Below are 21,300 nucleotides of genomic sequence, written 5' to 3'. Positions count from 1 at the left end.
CCATGTTTTTGGGAACAGTTGCGGCTCAGAGAGCGGGACTTGGTTTCGGAATTACAGCTCAGCCATCGGACGCATTGGGGGGCGGGGAGAATGCCCCATAGCATGCAAAAAGTGTTTTTTCATCCATATGGAACGAGTGCCTGATCTCCCTTTCCTCTTCACCCCCAACTGGGCCGTTCCTTTTGAGCGGGGAGAGGGGAGCTCTCCACACGCCGTGCTTTGCTAGACTTTTTCCCTCTAGCAGCTCAACTGATTGAGCACGAGACTCTTAATCTCATGGTTGTAGGTTCGAGCCCCACGTTGGGCAAAAGATTCCTGCGTTGCAGGGGGGTTAGACTAGATGACCCTCGGATCCCTTCCAACGCTACGATTCTATGAAGACCTCCATTCGGGGTCTCTCAGTTTCCCACCGAGGGTCAGCAGTCGCGCGATGCAGGAGTGGGGCGGGCTGGGAGAGGCGTTTCCTGCCCCATGAAGCAGTTGCCGCAGGAGAAATCCGTAGGAAAGTCGTGCTCGGGCGGTCCGGGACTGCTCGGTTCGCAGAGGATCCAGCAGAGGGCTCCGACCCGGGAGGCGACTTGAAGGCGATGGGCAGTCCCGCTTACTCGTCACGGGGCCAGGGAAAGGCTTCACTCACCTCCTCCAAACGTCGTCCTTAAGTCGCCTTGGCAGTGAATGTCGTTCATTCCGACGGAGGAGCTCTCTGGACAGCTGCCGGTGTTCATCAGGATGGTCAGACTTCCTTTCTTTCCTTTTAAAATAGTTCCGATTTAGAAAAAAAATAACAATTACGCTATTATTAATAATGCTATTAATATTTTTTAAAATGCATTCTTCAGAGTAAAGCGAGGAGACCTCGCCACCGGCTTCCATCGGTACTTCTGGGGTTCTCGTGCAAGGAATCGCGCCCAGGAAAGGACCGAAGTGCTGTCAACTCGGAGGCTTTGGAAAAGTGACATCGCTTCCAGGTCGAGCCTTTGGCTTCGAACCTCATCTTCGCCGAGATGGGGTAAGACTGGGCTCCGTGTGGGGATGCGGGAATAAAAGTACTGTATGGAAAAGCGTTGAGGTTAACTTGTCGCTTTAGCCTCTGCATATCTATTCAGAAGTAAGATCCACTGAGCTTAGTGGCGTTTACTCCCAAGAAAACATGCGGAGGACGGTAGCACAGATCTCTTAACATCATCGGAGATGATGCTAAAATGAAGTAGGTCTGCTTGGAGCAAATGCTCTGGGATTAAGGAACCTCTAAATATTAGTTTGGCTTCACTATTTTAAAAGCTTCCATTGCTCCAGGCAGCCTCGCTTCCAGTTCCGTCACTTGGTTTGGGGATTTCCTCCATCTCAGGGACTTAAGGGAGGGAATGCGGAAGATCGATATTATTTTTGAGTCTGGTTATTTCCAAAAACCAACCTACCTTCCGTTCTTTCTTTCTTTCTTTCTTTCTTTCTTTCTTTCTTTCTTTCTTTCTTTCTTTCTTTCTATAAAGTATTTAAAAATATCTTTTTCCCCCTTCCCTGGTAGAGCTCCGCTGGAGAGGGATCCTTTATGCCTGCGAGTGCTTTGGGGGGAGCAGGTGCTGCGAAGGCGGCACCCCCCTCTTCCCCAGGCAAACTTCCCTGGAAGCGCAGGTCCCTCTCGATTTAGAGAGTGGCCACGCGCTCTGAGCGCCATTCGAGTGCCGGAAGGTGGGAAGGCTCAGGCGCGCAACTACTTTCCGTGCGTGCTGGCTTCCTGAGTTCACACGATCGAGGAGTGCGCGCGCCTGGATCGAAGAAAACCCACCAATAAAGGCCGAGCAAACTTCTGGACGTATGTTTGACGGATTTACCCATACGCAAATCAGCTGGCAAACAAACTGCAAGCCGTCCAGCACCATCTCCAAGACCCGGAGCAGCTATCGCGTGTCTTCGCTCCGGAGCAAACTTCTCTTGACAGGTCTCCAGAAGCTGAGGCGCGCGTGCGCCTTCCTTTTCCAGTCGCTGACCCTCTGTCATTCAACCCTTTCCCATGACAAGCGAGATTGTCAACTAGTTGCCCCAACAGTCAAAGGCGCATCCCTTTGGCCTGCCCTCAACCATTTCCCAAGCCTTCTCCCCGCCGGCCCTCGCATGCTTCCTCCTAGGCCCTCTGCCCAACAAATTCTCGCACGGTTTCACCACCGAAGCAGTTGCCAAAGTCCCTGGCTTTTCTGGCGCGGTGATCCAACTCACATTGAACGAGATCTGGGCATCCTACACACGCTATAACTTTGAAGCACAGTCGAAGCACATTTCCCCCCTCAAAGAATTCTGGGCACTGAAGTTTCTTAAGAGCTGCTGAGAATGGTAACTGTGAGGTTTAAACCACAGTGCCCAGAATTCTATGAAAGGATGTGCTGCAAAGGCACACTTAGTCCCGGGAATTCCAAGCCCAAGGCCAAGACTGAACCCCGCCTCTGCCTGCAGGAGGGCATCCACGCAGTGGCCCTGAGTGCCAAATGGGGGCTGCTTCAGACTCCATGCTAAGGTCCTCATTCCGTGCCTATTTCTTGGGGCAGGAGATGCGCCATCAATCTCAGCGGGCCGGATTTTCCAGTAAACGAGCATAGTAAACGTCACTGTGAGCTCTAGAGTTACCTGGGGGTTAGATCCACAAATACTATTGGAAAGCATTGAAAGTACTCAATTATTTGCGCCCCCCCCCCCTCACAGCAGACGTCTGCCTCCCGCAATAATCCTGGTTAAGCTCACAGGTCAGTTATCCTGAACCAAATGGGACTTCCCTCGCTCAACAATAGGCAAATGGGAAATAACCGCCGCAGTTGCCTCTCAATTTGGTTTGGTCCCAGTAAGTGCGCAGGGGAGAACTGGGGTCATGGTAAAAATTCTAGTTTGGATTCAGGCATTTTGAACTCAGTGGCATTTACTTCCAAGTTCACATATTTAGGGGTCGGGGTGGTCAATCGTTTTAGGAGTACTACGCTGCTTTACCCTGCCTGCTTTACCCTGCCTGACCAAGGGAAATTTGAAACAAATTTGGGTGCACATTATATTGGGTATAATCGTTTCTGTGCTGCCTCCGCTTTGCAGAATGTTGTCCCCCTTGGTGACGTATGGCAGAGGCGGCTTCTTTTTTGCTTACTTGGGGATCACTTGTTCACATGCACGCGCACGCGCACACAGACACCCACACGGAGTTGTTGCGCCGTTTAGGATGCCTTCTGCATATTTCCGCAAGATAGAAAGAAACGAACACAGTGTGAGCCAAAGGAATGCGAACGGAACGGAGTCCAGTTTCATCTGTGAGCCATTTCCTGCAGACTCATAAACTGATCTGAAAAAACCAGATTCATTTGAAGGTTAAATCCCAGAGAATCAATAAAATTTGCTTCCCAGTAAATGGACTAAGCTAAGCGCAATACTCGAAACTATACTCTCCATTGAATCTACGCAGTCTGCATCATATTTTAAGACTGAAAGTTTTCAGAGATATTGGGGAGATCTCAATATATATCCGCGCTCACTTGGGAAGCAAGTTATCCCTGTTTTTTCCGTCCAACCAAATAAACAAGCTCAACATAACTTCGAGAAATGATAAAAGAATTGAAAAGTCCATGGAGATGTCAGGCAAAACTCCAATATTTTAAACAGAAAAACAACAAAAATATAGTCTGCGAACCGCCGCGTTTATAGTTCATAATAATAATAATAAAATAAATTTATGCATCAGTAAAGCCCTTGTCTACAGTCTCTGGACAGGCCAGAGGTATTAAGAGACGTGGGGGCGGGATAAATTATTTCGAAAAGTGAGTTATTCAGGAACATGGCCTACATTTTTATAGAGTAAACGAAAGCATTCACACGTCGATTGGACAGTACCGAGGCACGCTTGCCTTTGAAACCGACAGTAGGGGTAAACAGCAACCCAGTCCAAATAAAAACAGCCCCTTTAAATGCACTGGGAAGAGGGGATGAGCTTCGGGGACAGCAGTCTGATGCACATTTCAATTAAGACTGCAGTCCTATCTCCACTTACCTAGGAGCAAGCCGCCCTGAACTCACAAGGAATTGCTTATGAGTAAGCACGCATAGGATTCAACTGCAAACGATATTCGTTTGTTCCCGCGAGGGGATAGCTAACCCCATCGAGCGCCACTGATTCTGCCGGGCAGCGAACCGAGACCGAGGAGTGGCATCATAAAGCCCACTTTCTCCTGAGTAGCTTCAGAGTGTTCCCCCAAACCTCATGGAAACCCCTCGGAGGCTACTTCGGAGTAAGATTTCCCCGCCTCTTCTCTACACGTCGTTTACTCAAAAGTACTTCTAACGGGACTTGCTTCTTAGTAAACATGCAGAGGACGGACAAAACCCGACGTTGCTTAAAGGAGCACGAGCGCCTCCCTAAGCTCGGAGCTGCGGGGATTTGGAAAGCCCAGCTCCCGGCATGTTGGATCGTGTCTCTCTCCCCTCCTCCACTTCCTAACCCACCCACCCCTATTTATTTGACACATACCAAGAGGGAGGATCAAAATGCCCCCGCCCTTAAGCCCCGACGAGGGTTCCAGCCTCCTCCCGGCCCGTCGAGGAAGAGAGGCCAAAGCGAGCGCAGGCTGTGCGCGCTGTCCGTCCCCGGCGGGGCGGGGCTGCCGTCTCCGGGACTCCCGCAGGTCCCTGGGCTGAGGGGTCCGCGGGAGGCTCCGGCGCACAATGCCTGCGAAGCGGGGTCCTTGCTAAACGGGGCTGTCCAAGCGCGCCCCGCTGAAGAATGGCGCGTCATCCCGAACAAGCCCCTTCGAGGCAGGAGGGCGCCTTTTGTCTCTCTGGCTCGCCCGCGGCTCTATAAAAAGCCCCTCGGCTGGCAAGGCAGCCTTAGAGCGAGCTCAGGCGCGCAGCCGCACGCACACGAAGCCAGCAGCTCTCCTGGAGAGGGAGGGGAGAGGGAGAGAGAGAGAGGCGGGGAAGGGGGATCTCCTCCTCTGTCTCCACCACTTTCATTCTCGTTGGCAGAAGAGCTTGGTGGCCTCCTGCCTGCCTGCTTGCCATTCCTCCTCCTCTTCCTCCTTCCCCTCGAGCGGGGAAGCCCCTTCTTGCACCTTCCCGGCCCCTGCAGCCAGACCATGAATTCTGACTCCAGCTCTCTTTCCAGCAGAGCCTCCTCGCCAGACATGGAGGAAATGTACCTGCGGGACCATCACCACCACCACCATCACCACCACCACTCGGTCTCGTCGACGCAGAGCGAGGTGGGCCAGCGCGGGCCGGGCGAGGGCCTCTCTCGGGCCGGCTCCAAGGGCTCGTCGAGCGAGAGCAGCAAGTACAAGATCAAGAAGCAGCTGTCGGAGCAGGACCTGCAGCAGCTGCGGCTGAAGATCAACGGGCGCGAGCGCAAGCGGATGCACGACCTCAACCTGGCCATGGACGGGCTCCGCGAGGTGATGCCTTATGCGCACGGGCCGTCGGTGCGCAAGCTCTCCAAGATCGCCACGCTGCTGCTGGCGCGCAACTACATCCTGATGCTCACCAGCTCCCTGGAGGAGATGAAGCGGCTGGTGGGCGAGATCTACGGCGGCCACCACTCGGCCTTCCACTGCGGGACGGTGGCGCACTCCGCCGGGCACCCGCCCCACCCGCCGGGCGCCGTGCACCCTGTGCACCCCATCCTGGGCGGCGCCTTGTCCTCGGGGGGCAACCCGTCGCCGCTCTCGGCTTCCCTGCCGGCCATCGGCGCCATCCGGCCGCCGCACTCGCTGCTCAAGACCCCCCCGGCGCCGCCGGCCCTGCAGCTGGGAGGGGGCTTCCAGCACTGGGCCGGCTTGCCTTGTCCCTGCAGCATCTGCCAGATGCCCCCGCCGCCGCACCTCTCGGCTCTCACCACGACGGCCAGCCTGGCCCGGATCTCCACAGAAGCCAAGGACCTGCTGAAGTGAACTCGCCGCCGCCTCTCAGAGGGGGCCTTGGCCAAGTCTCTCGCCCGCCCGCGGGAGGGTCTAGCGAAGACCACCGCCCGCCCCCTCGGAAAACCTCTCGCTGCCCGGGAAGCCACGGGGGGGGGGGGCGCAAGCCGGAAGGACTCGAGAAGGTGAAGCAGCCCAGAGGTCCCGCGGTGTCGTCGCATGCTTGATTCTCCTCCTCCAACTCCTGTTTTCCCTTCCCTCTCTCTCTCTCTCTCTTCCTCCCTTCCTCCCTCGTCCGGTCTGATGCTGTCTCCAAACTTCATTTGCTGTAACCAGGGGGACGTGTGTGTGTGTTTAGGGGCAAAGGACCTTGCAAGGTAACCTTTTTGGTTGGATTCTGGGTGTTTTGTTTTTCCTGTGATTTCTTTTTCTTTTAAAATCCCTGTCAATTCAGGAAATAGGGAGAGGGGAGGGAACGAGAATGTAAATAAGTGCTTGAAAACGGATGGGGGCGGGAGAAGAGATGTCTCTCTCTCTCTCTCTCCATTGTACTTGTTCACAGCCGCAGAAGCGGTCGCTTGCTTGGTTGGATTGCGGTTCGCAACGATTTCGCCGTCTAGGAAAGCGTGGAAGGGTCATTCCTGGAGCTGAAGAGTGTGGGGGCTAATTTGAAAGTAAGCTCGTTTTAAAAAACAGTGGCCAGGATCCTAGTGAAGTTTGCAATCCTGTGCAAACTTCATCAGGACTTCTGAGTCAAGCAGTGCAGGTCAGTGCAACTACAAGAGTTAGACAAAGTAAGAGGACTTACTTTGGATTAAGTCCCTTTCAAACCAGCGGGGCTTCCTCCCGAGAAAAGAGGGGTGTCTCCTTTATTTAAGGGTGGGGTGCGCGCGTAGAATCTGCAGTAACTGGAGCTTCTTAGCGGAGGCTGAATGGGGTTTATATCCACTGACGCTTATTTCCAATGTCTTCTGGGCTAGGGGAGTTTAGACGACGAACGGTCCGATCCACAAACCAAGGCATTTTATGCTGGGAACATAAACCCTTTGAAAATAATAGTAACCCGGGGAGACTAATTGGCTAAACTCAGCAAACTGGCTTTTGAATCGGACTGAAAGTGACTTTTTTTAAAAAAAAAAAAAGTTACGCTGGGGCAGGTACAGGAACCCTTTTAATTTTCCAACGGGGCGTCCGTTCCTCTCAAGCGACTGCATGCGTGCTTCGAGCCTACGCTGTTATTATTAGTATCCAGACCATGGTTGTTCGGACGGCACCAAGGCAGTTTTCCTTGTAACAAGGATTTAGGAGTGCAGTCTCGACGTGCTAGCCCAGGATGTTCTTCCCTCTAGACGAGGCAGTTTGCTGCTTCCCCGCTTTGCCCTGGAGCCGTCCAACCTCCCCGCACTAGGTTAGAGACAACCCTTCCACGCCGGATCCGCCGCGTCCAAGACAATGCGCGCTTCCCCGGCCTCCCATCCTTCAGTCAGTCCCATCCTGCATGCGGGCTCGGCGTCCCCCTGACTCTCCCTCGGACCTTCCCCGCTCTCTCTCTCTCTCTCTCTCTCTCTCTCTCTCTCTCTCTCTCTCTCTCTCTTTTCCCGTTCCCCCTTTCTGGGCGCTTGCTTGACACTATTTTGTGAAGGGCCTCACAGACGATGACGTGTCTTTATTTTTTATATATTCTTGAGAACTATCGATATATTTATTATTATGGACCAGTGTTTCTGGATGAAAATTTCAAATTAAAAACGGTGAAATGATAATTCAAAAAAAGATTTGGGTTTCTTCTTTTTGGTTCTACCTCCTTCGAGGTAAACGAGAGCTGGTTTAGAGTGGGACTTGTTTCAAAACCAATGAAAAGCTGCTTTGAAGGGGTAAAGCCTTGCAAGGTGAGGGAGACTTAAATGCGCTGTACGGAATCGAAATCTGAGTAAAACTGTATTCATGTATTTTTTGCAAACTATTTGGGAGCATGCCACAGCAACTTGGTGGGTATTAAATCGGAGAAAGCGGGGATAGAATCCGATTGCGAATGTGCTTTATGCCTAGGACGCACTTACTTAGAAGCAAGTCCCATTGTAGTATTATTATTATTATTATTATTATTATTCTGTCTCATCTTTCCTCCAACGAGTTCAGGACAATATACATGGTGAAATCAGTGGGATATTTGCAAATAGGTGTGAGGAGCATCTCCTCTCTCTCTCTCTCTCTCTCTCTCTCTCTCTATATATATATATATATATATATATATATTTAAACCCTTCAGATAGAATTTTGGATTTAAAAGTACATTTAGGAGAATTTCCCGATTTAACTTCCGGTTTAACAGGTCCAACTTCCCACTCTAGCCTACCCTATTTTGTGCACCAAATGACATGGAACGTAGGTTGGTTTTTCTTTTGAAACAGGACTGAAATCTCCATGAATTCCTAATACGCATAAAATGACTGCAACACTCACAACAATAGCCAGACTTGGTAAAAACAAACGCCAGCAAGCAAAGGGGAAGAATAAATCAGGGCTCTTTGTGCCCAAAAGAAAGTGTGGCGACGAAACCCCGAAGTGAGGGGCTCGTTGATTCAAAGCCAACTGAAAAGTCGAACTCGATTTCCTCCCGACTCCCACAGCAACTATATATATATATATATATAATTGGTTTCATTTAAGAATAAATAACTAGTTTATTCTTAAATGAAACCAAGCGAGATGTTAGTTAGTCCTTCCTGCAGTCTTAAGGGGCTGTTCTCAGAAGATCAAACGAGAGAAATGAATCCGTTCGATTCAAGTAACTCTAAATTCAATACGATTCAGTGGGTGCCTTGACATTTTTCATTGCCACACTGATTATGTTTTTTTTAATTTATACATACATACATACGAGATGAAGTTTATTCCGCTGGCCACGGAAGGCTGAGAATGAAGACATTGGGAATGGCCTCTGAACTTAATTCACTTGATTGGTTCCCGTCACCAGCCAATGCCCATCTGTCCTGCGCCTGGACCTCCTGCTACTGGACCAAAACTCTCCTTTGATTTGCCTTGCGTCATTCTGCGGAGAACTTCGTCTGGGCTTCTGCTTGTGTTTTGCGATGGGTGCGGGGGGGGTTATATTTTTTACTTTGAATTCACGTCTGACTTTGCTGTGGTTAAAAGAAAAACACAACAACGTACAACACTTGAGAGGGACGTGCAATTCAGACACCTCTTCCTCTCTGGGATAGTTTAAAAGTCGTTGGGGGGGGGGGTTATATTCCAGAGTAAGTGGTGCCAGATTGATAGCTAGAAATATATATACATTAATGCTATAATTCAAAGTACTGTAATAGGAGAACCCTTCCGAGGTTTTCAAAGCGAGGCTGCAGTTGGTAAAATTGGTCGGTTTGGGGTTTTTTACTAGCTTTAAAGGGAAGGAGGCGTATGTTAGGGGGCTGGTGATCATTTTCCCGTTGATGCATTGCCCTCCACGACAACGAAAGCGAGAGACATAATTCAGCGAGAGATACGATGTTCCAAATTCATCGCTTTAGAAACAACAATATAAATAACAAGGGAGGAGACGTGAGTGAAAGGGTTGTTTTTGAAAAGAGAGAAATAAATGAGGGGAATGAGTAGGGGAGAAATGAGTAGGACTAAATAATTTGATAACGACTATCATTCGGAGAAATAAAACATTATCTTCACCCATCATTTGCAGCTTTCCAAGGGAAATCAATTTGTTTCTTAAACGGCAAATGTTTTATACGTACCATAGGTGCCAAGTCCCTGGGGTCCTGGGTGCTTGAGCACCCAGAAAATTCCCCATGAAGGGGCCGGGCACCCACAAATTTCGGTGCCAGGGCCATGCACGCTGCATGGCACCCACGACCTCCGGCACCCATGGTTATGGGACCAAGTTGGCACTCCTGAAACCCAATTACCTAGAAGTATGGAGTTTGTTGTTGATTAGAAGCTGACAACATCTTACGCAGGCAGAGTTAAGAAGTTTTAATTTCCATTGCATCCAATAATAGAGATTTAGGCATTAAAAAAAAAAAAAACCAATTTTCCCGCTGCAATCAGTGAAACGAAAGTGCTTAACTTGGGCTGCGGTGTGTTCAAATAATATCCTCCCTCTCATCTCAAGGCCCCCCCTCTCGCAACGCCCACCCCCCTCTCAAAACGAGAATGTTGTTGAGTCAACTTTGCATAGTATAAAAACATTATGTTCTAGTCTTTTCCTCCCTCACCCTCCATGTAAAAAAAGCACATTTTCCTTAGCCAAAAAACATGCAGGACTGTATTAGACTTCCTTAGAATCGCGCCGATTTGTAAGTTTTTCAATGGATAAGCTTTCTTGTGAAGGGAGCAGGCTCCCACCCACGTCTCCAAGGCGGGATGTAAATTTATTAAATAACTAAATAAGTGTAGCAGAAGGCGGAAAAGTGTGAACGAGGAGTCTTCTTCCGCTCACTCGCTTGCAGTGACTGTTAAATTGAGGTGAAAATATCAAAGCCCACCCCCACCCGCGTCTGTCTCTGACACACACACGAGCGCACACACGAGTCCCAGAGCTTTTCTGCCTCTGAATTTGATGCCGTGTGGACTCTCTCCAGTGACCCAAAGGGACTATTGATTTGGTGATGGTGGAAGAGGGCCCGGCCCAAATGCTCAGGCGTGAGCGGCCCTGCGTGGACCTGTGGACGGTGTGTGCGTGCGTGCGTGCGTGCTGGAGATGTGTGTGACAATCCTGCAGATCAGGATGGAGTCTGACAGAGAAGCCTCCTGCCCGCAGCCAAGTCTGGAGATGAGCGGATCCGGGAGCTGAGGGCGATTGGAAAACTCCCGAGGTGGACGAGGAGCTCAGCTCCAGAATGTCCCTCCACATTGACTTGCACCACACACACAACTTTTTTGAGTTTTGGAATATGCGATGAAAAATAAAAATATCCTTCTGGTGGTTTCAGTGCCTTTCCTTTCATCTTACTTCCCCCTATCCACCACCATCGCTGTGCCTGCTAATTCCTAAGATTTTAAGGCAAAGACTCGATTCTGGCTCCTTTGCTTCTCCTTTTTTTGGGGGGGGGGGAATCAAATTCAGTAAAGAAAGCAAAGTGGGATGCTCGCAGTTGATCAGCCGTGCTTTGTTCGGAACTGAACCGTAGGAAAGTCGTCAAGCTTGCAAAGCCCTACACGCTTTTGTTAGGGAGTAAAGTCCCATTGAGCGCAATGGAACTTATTGCCTTGAGCTCAATGGTGCTCACTGCTGAGCATAGGCAGGCGTAAAAGTAGCTGGGTCTAGGCAAGATCCCAGGCCGATCTCGGCAGTGAAGGCTAACTAGGTTAACTGGTAAGGTTGAGGCTTTTCTTCCCTTACCCCCCCTCGCACACTTTTCCTTCTCAGCGTACAAAACCTCACGCCTTCTGCTATCGCACAGGAGCAATTGGGCAGCTAAAGAAAAGGCAGAGGGGGAGGAGAGAGAGGTCTAAAGGACCGACAGTCCTCCGTTTCTACTCGGACCCCTTTCTGTGACTTGCACGAGCTGTTTAGAAAGGCAGCCTTCCGCACTTTCCAAAGACCAGTTGGCGCTGCCTCACTGCGCCTTCTGCACCAGTTAGGGGGTTCAGGGGCGCGCCACCCTCATACCTGATGGCGGATAGAAAACAACAGCGAACAGTTCCAAAGTTCTGCCCAAACTTGGCCTCTGGAAATAAGGTACGGGAAAGGAGATCCCCGAGGGACCTCGCTCCCTTTGCGTTTCTCCTTCAGGAGGAGAGCTTGTGAGCAATGCTGCAGCTATTTTTCCTCTCCCCAAACCATTTTGCAGCTACGTCTTCGAGGCAAAACGCCTCCCTTATGAATGTCCTGGTTCGATCGTGCCTACTGCCTAGTTTTATATTTTTATTGCTAAGAGCTGTCGAATGCTTGCGCGAGTTTCGAACCTAGTTTCCATGGGAGTGCGCTTTCTACCCCTCCCCGCCCCCTAAAAACCCCAAACCCGCGGGGCTCCTCCTCGCCTCTTTTGCATTCGCGGCCTGCCTGGGGAGCAAACGAGCGCCTCCCGCGCGCCTTTTGATCCCTTCCTCCAATCGCCATGCATATGCAAAACAGGCGGCCGCGCAAATCCGCGCAGTCCGGGACCGAGCGGGCTGCGGAGGAGGCGCCAGCTGGGAAGCCTCCCTCGGCCCTTTGAGGCGCCGCTTGCCTTCGCTCGGAAACAACGCGGCGCGCAGCAGGGCCGGGCAGGGGATCCTCTCCGGGTTCACGCTGCTAAGTCTGAGGTGGGGGCGGGGGAGGGGCGGAGAGATCGCCAGGCCTTTCAGTCTAGTTCCAAAGGATCAAGCAGGCCAGCACTCCGCGACGTTTGCTGGCCAGGATGAACCACATTCCGTCGCCCTTTGGGAATGGACTCCCCGTTTTGGGTTGGGTTCAGTTTTGACATTGCGCACGAATCCCGCTCTCGATTTTTGGGCGAGCCGCTGCTAATACCCAACTTTTCCTTTGGAATCTGCTCTCCAACCTTAAAAAGGTCACACTTTCGCCCCTCTCCCCAAATAAAAGGAGCCGCTGAGTCACTTTCTCTCGTTTTTCTATCCCAAACTATAACGCAGGGAGCGTGTGCTGACCAATCTTGGGTGATCTATTATTGATCTGGAAATTCCCCCATAGCGCTGGCCTATCCATTTACAAAACAAGTTCGCCTCCAAAGCAGAGCGTGTGCGTGTATGTTAAGCGAGCCCGTGTACATCTCAGGGCCAGGCCCCCGGTCCGCAGCAATGCCTGGTTGGATCAAAGGAGCAGATGACTTTGAGTTGAAGACCAAAATCCACCGAGTGCAGCACTCTTTGCAAGAGGCCCTTCAAGAAGCAAGGCAGGGACCTGACCCGATCTCCCTTCTCTGCCCTCGAGGGCTCGACTGCAGGACTGGAGGAAAGAGATGGGGAGCAAATGCCTCTCAGCCGGCCAGGGCTTAACCCTGAAGCTGTTTTCGAAGTCCCACTCAATCTCTAGGAACTCAGAAAAAGTATTTTATATTGGAGATCCCTGCGCCACAGCCAAAGAGGGGATCCTCATCCGTCACTTAGCCTCTTTCTTACGGTTCTGCCACATTTTTTCTCTCCCCCTCCGGACCTCATGCAATCTTCCTTTCTGCATTGATACAGGACTTCGGTCACGCAGCTAGAGAATGCAGAAGACAAAGTGGAGAGAGAAAAAATATCCTACGCGGGATGACACGAAAATAGACCCTTGTTTCGAATAACTTTTGAGTCTTCGCCAACTTCCTTACAAAAACGCAGAATCTCGTTGAAGACGAGTAGATGGCAATGTATTTCCATCTAGAGAGGGGGAGGCGGGTATTTGTCCAACCCCGACTCTTCTCCAGCCGCAGCCTGCCTGGCCATCGGACAGGGGTGATGGGAGCTGGAGTCCTTTGGTTCCCCAGTCTTGCAAAGGACGCTTTGCTCGGTTGGTTTGAACTTTTACATCGCTTGTTCACCTTTCAAGCAATAGCCAATATAATCCCACTCGTGCTAGTAAGGGATAGCCCTCCCTTTGTATGAGATCTTTTTAGAAGTTGAAGACCCCTCCGTGCGCCCCCCCCCCCGCGCCAGTACATATTGGCACCAACATTGGAGACGTCGCCCGTGTTTTCCATTCTAAAAATGGGCTGATCTGCTCTACGCGTCTTGCAATTGGCTGTGTAAGAAATGCCGTCGGATACCGATTCTGCTCGGAAATCAATAGCCCTCTCCATACGCAAGCGCGGGCGCATCACTCCTGTTGTGAATCTCTTTCTTCCACGCAGAAACTACCCTCTTGCACTAGGCAGGGTCGTAGTTCGTCCCACCAGATGGCAAAGCGTTCTCAACCCCGAAGCAGCTACAAAATCCATCCGTCTGGCATTGGTGGCTCCTATCGAAAAGCTGAGACTATCCAGGAGGCAGAGCGAGCGCGATGCGCAGAGGCTGCTCAGCGCCCACCCGGTTAAACGGAAGCGCTAGAAATTCGCGTCTGAACCTGAAATGCTAAACATTTATTGAAGAAAATCCCCAGTCCCGGACTATAAATAAACGTGGACTCAAAATGGGGAAGGTGTGTGTGTAATTCAACAATTTCTCTGAGCCATCAGTTGGTGCAAACCTCTTGAAAGTTTTGGTGAGCTTCAAAGTAACATTCTCCCAACAGCCTGTTTATGCGTGTTTACTGGGAAGTAAATTCCTCTTTGTTCAACATGGTTTCGTCCTCGCAAATAGCCCCCCCCCCGCTGCAAAAAGTCCCTTGACATGAGAGACTACGAATTAAAACGCTGCCTAAATGCTCCAGCTTTCGTAGCGTAATCGCAAAATATTCTAAATTTTAAATTAGGAATATGTATATTCATTGCTTTTGGGAGGAGGCAAAAGAAAAGAAAACAAAGGAGCCTCTGTTTCCCCTTCTCTACTTACTTGTCATAATTCATGATGATACTTTAAATGTTTTGTTAGCCTGCAAAGTGAGATCCAATCAAATCTCAACCACGGTGGGCTCTTAATGCCCTCTTTTATCTGTGGGGAGAAGCGAGGGGAGAGAAATGGGTCCGTCAAGACGATCTAAACCCAACTCTGTCTCCGAGATCACAGCAGCTTAAGACGCGGTGGCCCCTCATTTTGCCATAGGTCAACCACTTCTTCTTTTGGTTAACCTATACTGGGCTGTTTTTTCTTGGAACTTATTTTACTTGAGGGTTTTTTATTGTATATAAACGGTTAAAATTCTGTCGTTTGTTTTTAATTGCCTTGTTTGTATTGCCGTAAGCCGCCCTGGGACCTTACGGTGAAGGGTGGATAAGGAACCTTATAAGCAAACGAATATCTTTTCTGTATTATCGGGCATAGATGAAGCTAGTGCTTATCCTACGTGGTCAGTTATTTGGGTGTTGCTGAATTGTTGTTGTTTTGCAAACTTTTTCAATAGATAGATGCGTTTAAAAAAACTTTTCTTTTCTTTTTGAAATATAGAAAATGCGGTTGGTTCTGTTAAGGATCTAGGTTTGCATGGAAAACAAGGAGCGTGAAGAGGAGGCTAGCTCCTGAATATAGGTTGGGTGGTTTGTTTGTTTTTTAAAGATGTTCTTTCCATGGTGCTGACCTTGCTTCGGACTGCTGCCCCTGCTAACTAAGGGGCTCCGAATCGTGTGTGCTCACCGAACTGGGGAAGTGCCTCGTTTCTCCCTTGCCCTACATTGCGTAAATTGCATCTGCACACAACACACACCTTTCATATTTGGCCTCTTGCTTAAATGAGGGCTTTTTGGCTTCCTTATAGAGCTCGGGCGGGGGAAATAGTGTAATCAACATCTCCTGAAATCCCAAATAATCCAGCCAAAATTAAATACTTTTAAGAACCATTCACTTCAGTGGGAAAGATTTAAGCATGTGCATACTTCTTCTCTTAATGTGTTGCCCAGAAGAAGCCAATCACAGAAGCCATGGGTTTTCACACTTGAAAAAAAGTTCCATTCAGAACATTTAAATAAATGGGGGAATAGAATTAGTAGTCACTTCTAAGTTATCTGTTTATTGAGCATGAATCCTGATTCATTCCCACAAAGTTTGCAGAGAGGTTAGACAATGCCAGCTATTTATTTATTGTTTGTGGGGAGGTTATATGGTGTTGCGTCAATCAAATGCTACCCTACAATTTCCAGTGCATTTCCCCATCACAAATAGTCTGAGTTTGGTTGGGAATAAACCACAGAGCCTAGGGCTTGCTGATCAGAAGGTCTGCGGTTGGAATCCCCGTGACCGGGTGAGCTCCTGTTGCTTGGTCCCTGCTCCTGCCAACCTAGCAGTTCGAAAGCATGTCAAAGTGCAAGTAGATAAATAGGAAGCACTCTGGCGGGAAGGTAAACAGTGTTTCCATGTGCTGCTCTGGTTTCGCCAGAAGCGGCTTACTCATGCTGGCCACATGACCCGGAAGCTGGATGCTGGCTCCCTTGGCCAATAAAGCAAGATGAGCGCCACAACTCCAGAGTCATCCGCGACTGGACCTAATGGTCAGGGGTCCCTCTACCTTTACCTTTTTAGGTTTGTTGTGCAAGAGCTCCAAATCAGCTTCAATCGCCAGCATGTAACTGAACCCTCCCCACAAAATAGCAGAAATCCAGAAATGCCCTGTAGGGGCCTCAGTTAATTTAAGTCAAACCTGCCTTTTAACATTAGGTAGGCACCATCATTTGTACAGTTGAAGGTGCTTGCGAACCCATTTTTATTTCAGGAAGCATATCTGGACACTTAAATGTTGTTGTTTATCTGTTTTCAAATGATAATTATTTTGCTGTGCACCTCTCAGAGATGCTTTGTGATGAGCTGGACCAATTTCCAGGAGCTATTTTACTAAGCCTGAAGTCTGAGCTGGCCTTCATTTGACCTGTGGATCTGGACTTTAAAGAGCCAAGCTGCAATATAATTGCCATGATATAAATATTGCTGGAATGTGCCACTTCAGACTGCACATGGTGGGTTGGGGGGTAGGGGGTAGTATTTTCGAATGCTTCTCAGGGAGAAGATTTCTTGATCATCTAGAGTTAGCATGATAGAGATGAAGATATGTCTTCATAACATGCTAATTCTGTATCTATAGTGAATTCTTCCTTTTGGGGAGCATTCAAATCTGTGACATTCCCCACACCTGCAGTTTGAAGTGGTCCAGCCCAGCAAGTGGACCTAAATCCAGCAGCTCCCACTTTCATCACTGTCCAGAAATATATCATTTTAAACCAACAAACTGTACTGGGAGTGATGTGCAACCCTAGGTATGTCTACTTCCAAGTAAGTCCTATTGAGTCAACTAGAGCTTCCTCCCAGGATTCCAGCCTTAGCTACTTTTTGATGTTTGTGTAACTAATTGCCTTATAGTTTACCTTCCTTTCGTTATTCCTTTTTAGCATTACCATTCCGCTTATGCCTGCGCTGCAATCTTACATCAGTTTCAAGCAGTTTCTGTGGTTCGGTACCCCAAATGGGCATTTCATTGCATCAATAAATACATGCTAACACTGTGCTGCTTCCAAATAATTGTCCATCTCATTTGAACAAGGGTAAATGTATTCTAAATTGTCTCCCAGAAAGAGGGACACTGCATTGTGAGGAAGTAAGCCGCTGCGTCTTGTTTTCTTGCTCGAAGGTTGGCTCAAATGGATCACACCAATCAGCACATAAATCTTTAGTCGTCTTCCGCTGAACTAGTCTTTCCAAAGCAGTTGAAAAATGTCCCTGTGTCCTCAAAGGACACACCTGTTATATGAAACAGTTTTTAACCAGCTTGTTAAGCCAGCTTTGACACATCAAAGAGCCTGGACAATGGACACAAACTTTAACAATAGTTTTGCCTCCAGCAAAAGCCTCCATCAAAGCCAGGCTTGTGCCAGTGGTATTATGGCCTCCAATTGAAAATAAATTTTACTTGAATAAGTACCTCAGCCTGATCAGAGGCTCTGCCGCCACGGAAACAAAAGCAGTTGGGGATAAGTTATTGACTCCACTGACAGCCTGAATGGACTTCATTATGCCAGCCCACTCTTGGTAAATGTGTCAGGTTTTAAACTGAATTAGGTGGCAGGTGCAGGAACCATTTTCCTGCCCCCCTTGAGACAGCAGAGAGCCAATCATCACCTGATTCTGCAGACAAATGTTTAGATTTGGTGTTTTTTTTCCAGGCTGTGTGGCCATAAGTGAAAGCATATTTAAATCATAAGGCTTCCCTGTTTCCCCCATCCCATTTTGCCTGTCATGGGCCTGTAATGTTCCCACAGGCAAATCGCACAGGCCCTCTGGCGTAATGGGATGTGTGTGCTTCTCCTCCTCCTCGGAGAACAGAGGACAATGATGTTGCTGATTTGTCTCTATTGTGCATCACTTGAGGCTGCCGATTTCCAGCTTCAAGCGCCCACTTCGGTTCAAGGCAATGGGAGACCCCAGGGGAACAAAATCCACCCCCTTCATTTCTGTTCTTCTTTTGAGCCATATGAACACAGGCACTTTCTAAAGAAAGATATTTAGGATGATGGACTTGCACAGAATCCCAAGGAGATTAAAGGAGAAAATCTGTACATCTTCCAGCAATCTCAGGTGGCATAGTTTCATATTAAGAGTTTCCCCTAATATTTTTTTCTTTTTCACATACATGATAACACCTACAAATTATGATAGCCAGTGTGGTGCAATAGTTAGAGTGTCAGACTATGATCTGGGAGACCAGGGCTCAAATCCCCAATCATCCATGGAGCTCTCAGCTGAACCTACTGCACAGGGTTGTTTTGAGGATAAAACGGGGAGGGGAGAACCATGTACATCACCTTTAGCTCCCAGGAGAAAAAGGTGGCATATGAATGTACTAAATAACAAGCTTGCATCCTGATACATGAGAATACACACTGGACACAACAAGGCTTTCACATTTAAGTCCTAATGGTTTCAAAAGCAGAAACAAACACATGCTGAATACTGTTCCTATGAAATCCATTAAATTTCCAGGTTCCTCTCTTGCGTGGACAATACTCATAATGAGAAGGGAGCACAGGCAGCTTGTTCCAAACTCATCTCCTCCAGAACTGTTCCTTGAATATGTTCATTCACAGGTATTCTACAGTAGACAATTATGCACTATTTGGGCATGTTTTAAACAGTGTCTGCCTGCTTTCTACTCCTGAAAAAACATGAGCATTTGTAACCCTTTCATCAAAGGTTCCTGTGGAAGCCCCATGCTCTTCCCTGTGATATAACATGCTTCAAACAACAGTTCTCAAAGGGGCTGGTCATTTTATCATGTAATCTATGCACAATGTAGATAACGTAGGCTGAACATCAGAATCGCCACCTTAGAACTGAACTAACTTTTTAGCCAGGGTGGGTTTTCACACTAATGATGCAGCCATGAAGACACTTTTTTGCCATGTAGCAGGGCCATAGACAAGGGGTTCACTGTGGAGCCTCAAACCAATGTTTTTTTAACAAATAAATTTGACTGACTGGCTGAAGCTGGAAGTCAGGCAAGCTGTCACACAGGGTGGGATGCATTAACCATAGTCATATACTGGGCTTGGAAGGTCCTTTCCATATCCATACATGGCTACAATAAGGTTTGCATTCGTTTTATGTTATTTAGCCTTTTGTCTGCATATTTTACTTTCTAACACTCTTCTTAATAGCCTGCCAGGACCTACAAAAATAATGCAAGATCAGCTGAACTTCAGACACTTTGCATGCCAACTCTCATTACTTAATCATAAGACTCAGGACTATTAAGACTCTTTAAAAAAGAGAGAGCTATTAAGACTCTTAAAAAAAGAGAGAAAGCTAGTTTTCTGGCCAGAGAGAGAGAAGACCTGGCATATGTCATTGGCTGCGTGCCGTATTTAAGTTAATGAGCAAGAAAGTTACCCCTTCTGCCTGGCACAAGAGATGCTCTTTATGGAATCTAAAATTTGCAAATTCACATACAAAGTAGTAGTTATATATAAGTTTTTTTACTCTTGATAATAACTCTAGTGGTAACATATATAATTCATCCTCATACCCTTTGCCCTAAATAGCAGCAGCAGTCAAGATGACTTCAAGACTCAGTGTTTGACTTATGCTGGAAAGTTTGTGCATCATCCATCCACAGCAAAGCATTTTTAATTCTGGTTGAATTCAGTGAGAGAATTGCACATGTGCTTAAAGTCTTCCATCAATATCAACAGGACTTTAAATGATGTGCCATATTTAAACATTAAAACATTCCTGATATATTATTGAATTTGGGCTATCACCTGATTAAATGCAGTGGTAACTCGGGTTACATACGCTTCAGATTACATACGCTTCAGGTTACAGACTCCACTAACCCAGAAATATTACCTCGGGTTAAGAACTTTGCTTCAGGATAAGAACAGAAATCGTGCTCTGGCAGCGTGGCAGCAGTGGGAGGCCCCATTAGCTAGAGTGGTGCTTCAGGTTAAGAACAATTTCAGGTTAAGAATGGACCTCCGGAACGAATTAAGTACTTAGCCCAAGGTACCACTGTAAATGTTAATCAATTAATGATTTAACTATCAATCACTTTTTTTACCTCATTAGGTGATGAAATTGGCCTAAATGTGCATATTAATAAAATATTACTTCTTTAAAAAGCATAATTTACTTGGTTTTAGATAATTTAAACACATTGTAATAGAAGGCACCTTCTTAGAAGAAGCCTTTGTTGGATGTATGAGATGGAAGAGGGAAAATGGTGTCTGCAGTTTTTGTAAATGTTTGCATTAAAACAATTGACAACTATCTGTTGGCAGGAAGCTGCAGTATCTTTTTGGTTGTACAAAAGATTCTGAATTCACTAATCTAAATGAGTAATCTACTAAGGCTGCAGTCCTATCCTGTGCACACTTACCTGGGAGTAAGCTTCATTAAACATGGTGGAACTTATATCCTCATTGAGATGCCTAAGATTATGTTATGAAAGTCACAGTTCTATCAATAACATCTATTACTTTTCAGTACTGGAATACCATTGACTTCCATAGGACTTATGTCTCAATAGACATGATCAGAAGTGTCACAGAAAAATCAAACTGACTGTCAAATTCCAAATGGCTATCTCAAGGGGGTGCATTTAGAAAACCTAAGATTTCAAACATTTCCCTACCTTAATGATCAATTACCTGCCTTGAATAAGCTACAAGAGAAGTCTTGTGCACTCACAAATACTCTTTCTTTACAAATTATGAAGCACACAGTTTTCAGAACATGGATAGATTTTTCTTTACAAGAATGGCATTTCTCAAGGTGTCGTGTGAAAGCTACTACTTTGTTATGTACTTTGTTGACCTTGTATCTGGGTCAGCATTCATTTTACCATGACAAAATAGGAGTGGCTTAACTTCCAACACATCATTATAACCTGCATTTATGGTCACTTGGATGAATATCATTATGAGGGAAAAGGCATTGCAGAAAATAAAACAATGGTGCCTGCTTTAACTGTGATTTTATTGATAATTGTTGGACACACACACACACACACACACACACACACACACACACACAGGCACCAACACTAATACAGTGGTACCTCGGGTTACATACGCTTCAGGTTACAGACGCTTCAGGTTACAGACTCTGGTAACCCAGAAATAGTACCTCAGGTTAAGAACTTTGCTTCAGGATGAGAACAGAAATAGTACTCTGGTGGCGCGGCAGCAGCAGGAGGCCCCATTAGCTAAAGTGATACCTCAGGTTAAGAACAGTTTCAGGTTAAGAACGGACCTCCAGAAGGAATTAAATTCTTAATCCGAGGTACCACTGTACGTGCAGTTCATCTAGGATTTCTGAATTCAGTTCCTCCCGCTTCGAGCTGTGAATGAGTCAGAATATGTCACCTACAGAATCAGACCAAAGGCGCCCAGTTATGTCCACACCACCACCA

The 21,300-nt window shown here is 47.7% G+C and overlaps 1 protein-coding gene across 2 annotated transcripts; it reads left to right on the top strand.

The window, feature by feature from the left end:
- Positions 1-470: 470 nt before the first annotated feature.
- Positions 471-7,610, top strand: OLIG3 (oligodendrocyte transcription factor 3). Of its 2 annotated transcripts, XM_081856018.1 has the most exons (3): positions 471-732; positions 840-1,009; positions 5,132-7,610. In XM_081856018.1, the coding sequence occupies exons 2-3, from the start codon at positions 1,005-1,007 to the stop codon at positions 5,907-5,909; spliced, it is 783 nt and encodes a 260-aa protein (XP_081712144.1). In that variant the 5' UTR covers positions 471-732; positions 840-1,004; the 3' UTR covers positions 5,910-7,610. The 2 variants fall into 2 exon arrangements, with proteins under 2 accessions (XP_081712144.1, XP_081712143.1); XM_081856017.1 differs by lacking the exons at positions 471-732; positions 840-1,009 and having other exon boundaries at positions 4,957-7,610.
- Positions 7,611-21,300: the final 13,690 nt, after the last annotated feature.

Source organism: Podarcis erhardii (genome assembly GCF_964252035.2).
Source record: "Podarcis erhardii genome assembly, chromosome: 3".
NCBI lineage: Eukaryota > Metazoa > Chordata > Lepidosauria > Squamata > Lacertidae > Podarcis > Podarcis erhardii.
The sequence above is the reverse complement of the archived record's forward strand: the minus strand, read 5'-3'. Positions and strand labels throughout refer to the sequence as shown.